Source organism: Lepus europaeus, chromosome 14, assembly GCF_033115175.1.
Source record: "Lepus europaeus isolate LE1 chromosome 14, mLepTim1.pri, whole genome shotgun sequence".
Classification (NCBI taxonomy): domain Eukaryota; kingdom Metazoa; phylum Chordata; class Mammalia; order Lagomorpha; family Leporidae; genus Lepus; species Lepus europaeus.
Genome location: NC_084840.1, coordinates 21595914 through 21604022, shown reverse-complemented (window position 1 = coordinate 21604022; position 8109 = coordinate 21595914). Strand labels below are relative to the sequence as shown.

Sequence of the window (8109 nt, the reverse complement as noted above, 5' to 3'; positions counted from 1 at the left end):
GCCAATCCTAAAAATAGCTGTAATGCAGAAGTTCAACTTCAACCAGTCCTTTTGCTTACAATGCAAAAATTGAAAACTTTAAGCTCAACCAATGCAAACTTGGAGAGATCTAGAGGAGGGAGGAGCTCTGATCAGAACCTTTGCCAGGAAATATGTGACTCTGTGACATTGTGAATGAGGAGGCCTCACAAATATAAAAGGGGGACAAGGATGTGAAGGTCCACACATCAGGGGCTTGCTCTTGCAAAAGCAAACCACAAGGCGGACTCTAGAAGCAGGCAGAGTTCCACCATGCTCAGCTCAGCTCTGCTATGTTGCCTGGTCTTCCTGGGTGGGACAGGGGCCAGCCGAGGCCAGGACACCCCCGCTGAGAACAGCTGCATTCACTTCCCAGGCGGCCTGCCCCACATGCTCCGCGAGCTCCGTGCTGCCTTTGGCAGGGTGAAGACTTTCTTTGTGAGTATGATGCCCTCCTGACTTTGTCTCTTCCGGGGGCTGCCTGAACTAGGCACTCTGCAGGGGCCAGAAGAACCATCTCCCCTCTTTCTCCTCCTCCAGCGCCCAGTCCCCTCAAACTTGAATTCTTCAGACAGTCCTAGGTCAAGCCGTGGGTTCAGTGAGTTCAGATAAGTCCAGGTGATGCCACAAACGTGCATGAAAAGCTGAGCCTACATGGGGAATGGACCATCTCTTCTGCGCTCAGAACTTTTTCTAGGATTCTGCTGGAGTCCAGTTCTGTGTTGACTGGGAGAAATCGAGGCTGTGACTGGAGGTGGGGTTGTTCTCCAGGGAGAACATCATTGCCTCTCCTCCCAAGGTTCCCGACCTGAGGGGCTGAAGGCATGGGGAGCAGCATTCGGGGAGGAAGTCCACGTTAGCTGGGGGGGCTTCCTGCTGCCAGAGACCTTTCAGGGTTGGAGCTGGGTGTCCACAGAGTGGAGAAGGGACAGAAGCAGCAGGACCCGAGAGGGACTCCGGGCACTAGAGGTTGACATGGGTGGCCCTCCAGAGCCTCAGGTGGCTCTGCTGCAGGAAGCAGATGGGGACAGAGGCAAAGCTTTGGAGGGAAAAAAATTATAATATATATATATATGTATATATATATATATCACTTGATTTCCAAGGGAGAGGACCTGATTTAACGAATGGCTCCAGCACTATGGATTCCTGATTTTAAAACTCTCAATTTCGGAGCTAGCTACCTTGATTAACAATCAAAACGCCTACAACACCAAAGGGCATCAGCCAGGCACGCGTGTCCGGTCTCTTCCTAAACCTCGGGTTCATTCTCCTTTGGCTCCCCTTGCAGCAAACGAAGGATCAGCTGGACAGCGTGTTGTTAAACGAGTCCCTGCTGGAGGACCTTAAGGTGAGAGGCGGGGGTGGGGGTGGGGGAGGAGGGTGCAGCATGATTAAGGGAAGGGAGGCTCGGCCCTGCCGCTGCGGGGGAGCGGGGTTTGCTTCCTTCGCTCACAAAAGGAGAAGTCAAAGATCTTAACTCAGCACTCAGCGGGAGGGTTACAAAGGACTAGGCCCCAGGGACAAAGCTGTGTTCTTGAGGGGTAGCGTCGTGTCAGCCCTTCCTCCCGCTCACCCACCGCCTTGGCTCTTGCCCGTAGGGTTACCTGGGATGCCAAGCCTTGTCTGAGATGATCCAGTTTTACCTGAAGGACGTGATGCCGAAAGCTGAGAACCACAGTCCAGCCGTCAGGGAGCACGTGAACTCCCTGGGGGAAAACCTGAAGACCCTCAGGCTGAGGCTGCGGCAATGTGTGAGTAGCAGACGCTTCTCCCTTCTCCTGGCAGCTGCCCCCTGGAAGGCTGCCTTCTGCTGCCCTGGGGCACACAGGCACAGGCAGGCAGGCTGGCTGTGAGTTGGAAGGGTGCAAGGCAACCCCGGGGTATGAGCTCTTGCTCATTTCTCTCCCAGAGGGGGTGGGGGCAGCTGCTGGGCATTTACATGTGAAGATATGCAAGCAGCTTTCCTGTTATTTGTGAGTCATTTGTGGCTTATTAACTACTCCCCTCTCTCCTCCTGAAAGTGGCTTGGAGCTTCAGTCGGGGCTCTTGGGGTCCTGTTGGACCCACGCCTTGGACGAGGAGCTAAGACTCCCAGCTCACTTCTTATTCTTGGACCCTGCGAGCCAAGCTCCAAGTGGGGCAGACTGACTGGCAGAATTTCCCTGGTGTTCTATACGGGCCAGGGCAACCAGTGTCCCCACGCTGCCAACAGGAATAATTCTTCCAGATAACTTATTTCTCCCACTGAAATGGTACCCTCACCCAAACAGTCTCCTTCAGTCTCACTGATGCTAGACAGTCAGGACAGAGCTTGGCGAAGGGCTCGGTGCCCCAGGTGAGACTGCATCTCCAACTCCTGAGCGCCTAGAAGCAATCTTTGGCAGCTAAGACTGAGAGTCAGGAAAGGGCCCGACTCCGGTGTGCCCCCTCTGCAGCCCAACAGACTCTGGGGGGGCTCTGCCTGAGGAGCCCACCCCTGGGTCTTAGCCCAGCCTGGCAAACACCTGAGCCTCTCCTATAGCAACGGCTCCGCTCCAGGCACTCGGCCCTGTTGTCCCCGGGAACTATGAGAGTGGGCTCTTCTCAGGGTACATCTGGCCAGCTGGGGTCGCCAGGGGCTGACAGCCAAGGTCATTAACACTTTCTCTTTTCTTCCCCAGCATCGATTTCTCCCCTGTGAAAACAAGAGCAAGGCAGTGGAGCAGGTGAAGAGCGCCTTCAGCAAGGTGAGCCTGGGCAGGCGATGCCCCTGGCGCTGCAGTGTGGGAACCCGACAAGCGGTGTCACTGCCTCAGGCGGCAGAGAGCATTTGTTTTCTGTGAAGTGTCTTTGGGGGTTTCTAAATGACTGCTCCCCGCCTAGGCAGGCCTGCAGGGCTGGCCGACCAGCCAGTCTGAACCCGGGAGCCGGCAGCTGGGGAGAGTGACAAAGGAAACAGAAAGTACAGAAAGTACCTTGTTGAGACTCGGGGCTGAACCCACACGTGCAGAAAGCTGACACGTGACTGTGCACATCCAAGCAGATGTGGGGGCTCAGCCTGGACTCCCCAAACTCAGAGGGGGCAGGGAGCTGAACATCCCCTTGCCTGGAGGGGCTTTGAGTCGCTTTCCATCTGTCTGTCACACTTGCTGGGCTGCTGAGAATGTCAACTTCCAGCCCTAAAGGGGCTTCACCCCTCCAGTGGCCCCTTGCTGCTTCAGCCCTGCTTCCCAGAGGCTATGTCCTGTGTTCCCGTGGTGGCCTGGGGACAGACTCTGGGCTGGTGCCATCCTCAGGGGCATGGGCCCCCTGACAGTAAGCCAGGGCAGCAGGGCAGGGCCTGCCCCGTCCATGGGTGAGAGAGCACAGATTTTCAACAGGCCCCTTCCCTCCTCCTTTCTGTCTTCACAACGCTTCCTCTAATATCTTTGCGTGCGGATGCGTGACCTTTAAAACTGTTGAACAGGCACCACACCAAAGGCTCTGCTTTGCCAAGCGACTGCGCCTCTTGCCACCTGCCAGCGGTGCTGCTGGCTGGGAGGAGACGCAGGCCAGTGCACAGCCTCCCCCAACACAGCTGGGCTTGGGTTCCCAGGCTCTGACCTTCCCCTCCACCCAGGGCCATGCCCCTGGGAGTGAAGATGGCTTAGAAGAGGTTTTAACAAAATGACTCTCACCTTCCCCCACAGCTGCAAGAGAAAGGCGTCTACAAAGCCATGAGTGAGTTTGACATCTTCATCAACTACATAGAAACCTACATGACAATGAAGATAAAAAGCTAAAACCCCCAAGATGGCAACTCGACTAGAGTCTAGGACATCAGTTAGGGACCTGCACACTCTGGGTCAGGTGACCCAGCACCTTGGAAAGCTGTTGTACCTCTCAATATTTATTACCTCTGATACCTCAGCTCCCGTTCCTATTTATTTACCGAGCTTCTCTGTGAACTCTTTAGAAAGAAGCCCACTATTATAATTTTTTCAGTATTTATTATTTTCACCTGCATTTAAGCTGTTCCCATGGGGTGATGCCCTTTGGGATTTGAGTGTCTTAGGAGAAATTATAATTTATATGAAAGGGAAAAATGTGCCTTGGGGAGCCAGCTGAGGCTTCCATTCCTTCTGTGCCTGACCACACTTTCTAGCTCCTAAGCCGAGCTCCCTCTTACCCTCCGGAGCCCGGACCTGGCCTCTCCGAGTGTTCCAGAGACTCCTAGCCTCTTAGGAAGAGAGACCCGGAAGCCCCTTGGGTGGTGACCCTTCCGGCAGCTCAGAGGGAGGCTCCTGACCTCGATCTTCAACCCCTTATTTATAACACCCTCAAGTTGGTTCTAATAGAACTCAGTTTTAACTAAAAGTGATTCAATTCCTCTGGGAATGTTACATTGTTTGTCTGTCTTCTCAGCAGATTTTACTTTTAAATAAACAAATGGAGCTCATCCAAGTCATGTAATGGTGTCTGTTGCCTCTTATGTGACTCAGAATGGGTGGCGGAATTTTGCAGTCCAAAGAAAGGAAGCCAGCTCCCCTGGCCCAGGAGACAGAGGGGCTCCAACCTGCATGCACAGCAAAAACTCTTCTCACTTCCACAGCCAAGAGCAAAGACCACCCAGGTCTTCTCATCGCTCAATTCTTTAAGGACTTCTCCCTGAGTCCCTAAAGACTGAGCTGATGTACAAGGCTAAGGAGGAGCTTCTGTACGTACCACAGTCAGAGAGTCGGGCAGGGGGAGTTTTCTAGTGTTTTTGTACTTGCTGAAGCTCCAGGGCTCCAGGGAGTGACGCTGGCTCGCCTGGGGCAGGTGGGTGTGAAGACAACGCCAACCGTTGTCTTGGCACGTATGGCCGGTTCTTTTCAGTGATCCCAACTTAAAACTCCTACCAAGTCCTCTCTGAGCTGCGTTCAGGGGCAGGAGAGCAGGGCTGGACCTGACAGAGCAGAATACAAGCCAATTAGTCCACGGCTAGGATACCAGGGACCAGACCGCCACTCTTTCTGTCCCCGCCCTGAGCTATCAGACGAGTATGAGGTTGGCTTCAGGCTGCGGTCTGTTGGGAGGGGCATGGCGGCTGGGGAAGCCCTACTCGAGGCCCCGTGACTTAGGGGAGAGAAGGGGAAAGAGTGGGCTGAGTAAATGCTCCCCTTACGTCCTGCCCAGGCAGCCCTAGCCCAGGGGAGGCTGGGAGCTGACTGATTGTGGTCACTTTTTCGGTAAGACCTGACTCACTTCGGTTAAAGTAACCATAGGAAGGAAGTGGGATGCATCAAAGCTGAAATTCTGAGATGAAAGGTTAAGAATGGAGATGGTGGGAGGCGAGGAGAGAGGCCTGAAGCTGCCTGTGCTGAGCTAAAGAAGTCATGAGTAGTGACTTCACCTGCGAGAAGGTTCGGGAAGGCGGGGCTTCCTGCCAGGCAGGAGGCGGTGACATTGGGATCACCTGGACAAGCTGTAGAGCCAATACGTTGTCAGCAACAGCTACAACTGATTGGGCACTAGGGATATACGTATCTGTCATACCTCACAGGAGTATCTCAAAAAGTTCATGGAAAATGGAATTTAAAAATAAGTTTATTTTAGTGTAAAGAATTGAAATACATATACAGCTTTTTTCATTATACTCATTTCCCATGAACTTTTTGAAGAATCCTATTGTGGCTTTATTATTTTCTGTAACAGTGATTATTATTCCTATATTTCTGTAAGCTAAGAAATGTGACTTTTTTATTCAGTATTATATTTGCTTTATTAGGGTTCAATAACAACTTGCTATCAGTCACATTTGAAGTTCAAGCTTTTTGGATGACTCTATTAATCCGTGAATTGATCATCCATTAACCCTGGCAAATACATAGGCTCGGTGTGTCCTACCAGTCATCTCTTTATGCATATCCGTGTTCCAGTACACATGCTATTTACGCTAGTAATATACAAACATGGACTAAAGTTGTTTGTCAAATATTTTGCTAAGTACTTGCTCTATATTAGTTCATGTTATCATGTAAAGCTATGAAGTATGAACTATTAATAGCTCCATGTATCATATAAGGAAAATGAGGCCCAGAAAAGTTATGTAATTTATCTTTAGTAATATAGCTATTAAATGAGAGTTAATGATCCCAAAGATTATGCTAACTTATATATCATATGCAATGACTGTATCATTCCCCCTTTTTTTCCAGAATTTATTTATTTATTTTTGTTTATTTGAAAGGCAGAGCAAGAGAATCTTCCATCCACTGGTTCACTCCTCAAACACCTGCAACAACTGGAGCTGGGCCATGTAGAAGCCAGGAGAACTCCATCTGGGTCTCCTGTACGAGTGGCATGGACTGAAGTTCTTGAACCGTCATCTGCTGCCTCCTTGGGTGTGCATTAGCAAGAAGCTAGAATGGAAACCAAGGCAGGATTGCCCCCAGGGGCTCCGTTATGGAATGCAGGCATCCCAAGCAATGGCTGAGCCCACTGCCACACATGCCCACACCCATTATTCTTTTCTAATGCCATTTTTATGACTCATTAAAATTTGAGATGCTGTTTTCAGTATGTTGTGTGTCCGTTTTCATTTGTCCCAAGACATTTTTCATTTCTCCCTTTGATCCGTTGGTCATTCAGAAACAGGAGAAATGTTGATAAGTTGAACCAGCCATAGAGAATGGAAAGTTGATGTCTGCATAAGATGCCTTTTCCTTTGTATTAGTTAGCCATTGCTGCACCCCAAATTTAGCCACTCACACCAAGAAACATTTATTATCTCACCATTTCAGTAGGTCATAGCCTGAGGCTGAAAACTTCTGGCTCAAGATCTCTAAGGAGGCTGCAGGCAGTTGAAGGCTTCAGTGGGGCACCGGACTCATGTCTCAGGGCTCACTCACACGACAATTGCAGGGGGCCGCGGGTCCTTGCCACCTGAGCCTCTCCACACAGCTCCTTGAGCATCCTCCCAATATGGCCGCCATCCTCCCTGGAGCCAATGATCCAAGAGAGAATAAGGAGGAAGTGAACGTACCTTGGAGGAGCATCACTTCTACTTGTTAGAAAGCAGGCCAGTACAGCCCAAGTTCAAGGGAAGGGAAACTAGATTCTGTGTGGTAGGAAGTCAGATATAAGCTTATGTGTGTGTGACATAAAGGCCTAAAGAAAAGACATCTATGTCCAGCATATGCATCTGCATCTCAAAGTTATCCCAATAGAAGTTTCAGGGGCAGCCCAGCCTTCGCATCCTGCCCTGCCCCCTCCTACCCGATAACCTGCCAGGTGGGGGTCCCCGCCCCTTCTGCCTGATAACCTTCCAGATGCAGCCCAGTATCTGCATTTCAAATACCCTGCTCTGGATCCCAATTCTCCTGGGGGGGGGGGGGGGTCTTGCTCACCCTTCCTCTAAACTCAGGAAGGCGCCAGCTAGGCTTCCTCCTGTCTGATACCTTCAGGGGAAAACTCAGATAGGAGCTTCTTAATATCTATATCCATAAAATCCTTTGTTTCAGGAGGAGATGTGTGAAGACAGAGACCCATCTCCTTAAAAACCCCCGGCCTCAACCAGACTACGCGCTCAGCCCTCTGCCTCTCTGCTGAGCCGCCCGCCTGGCCTGCCCAGGTGTACTCTCTCCACTCAATCATGTAACCTCGCTCCTCCCCACCCCGCAGTCTGAGTGACTGGGCACTCTCTCTCAGGCTGTGTCTGGAGAGGTGCCCATCCATCCTTACGGATGTCCCTTCCCTAATAAACCTTGCTATTTTACCTCCCACTATTTTCTGTCTTATGCCTGAATTCTTTCTTGCGTGAAGACAAGAACCCTGCCATTCTCCAGTAACACTTAGCCCAGTAGTTAAGATGTCTACATAACACATTGGAGCAGCTGGGTTTGATTCCCATGTCAGTCGGTGACTCCACTCTCCTGCCAATGCAGCCCCTGGGAGGCAGTGGTGATGGCTCAGGTAATCGAGTTCCTGTCTCCCATGTGAGACTCCTGGACTAGGATCCTGGCTCCAGGCTTCTACCTCTGCCATCCCTGGCCATGTGGGTATCTAGGGAGTGAACCAGCAGATGGGAGCTCTTATTTTCTCTCTCTCTCTCTCTCTCATATAAACAAATAATAAATAAGAAGAAAA

At 51.1% G+C, this 8109-nt stretch overlaps 1 protein-coding gene across 2 annotated transcripts; it reads left to right on the top strand.

Annotated features, from left to right (window-relative positions):
* Positions 1-248: 248 nt before the first annotated feature.
* Positions 249-6471, top strand: IL10 (interleukin 10). 2 transcript variants are annotated; one of them, XM_062211293.1, is made up of 5 exons: positions 249-456; positions 1310-1369; positions 1620-1772; positions 2682-2747; positions 6212-6471. In XM_062211293.1, the coding sequence occupies exons 1-5, from the start codon at positions 292-294 to the stop codon at positions 6374-6376; spliced, it is 609 nt and encodes a 202-aa protein (XP_062067277.1). In that variant the 5' UTR covers positions 249-291; the 3' UTR covers positions 6377-6471. The 2 variants fall into 2 exon arrangements, with proteins under 2 accessions (XP_062067277.1, XP_062067278.1); XM_062211294.1 differs by lacking the exon at positions 6212-6471 and adding an exon at positions 3690-3949.
* Positions 6472-8109: the final 1638 nt, after the last annotated feature.

Bases quoted from the DNA above. Each gene is read 5' to 3' on its own strand.
- IL10 (XM_062211293.1), top strand. From the start codon at position 292: ATGCTCAGCTCAGCTCTGCTATGTTGCCTGGTCTTCCTGGGTGGGACA. The intron at 457-1,309 runs GTGAGTATGATG...CTCCCCTTGCAG, and splicing joins GCAGGGTGAAGACTTTCTTT to CAAACGAAGGATCAGCTGGA. The intron at 2,748-6,211 runs GTGAGCCTGGGC...TTTATTTGAAAG, and splicing joins TGAAGAGCGCCTTCAGCAAG to GCAGAGCAAGAGAATCTTCC.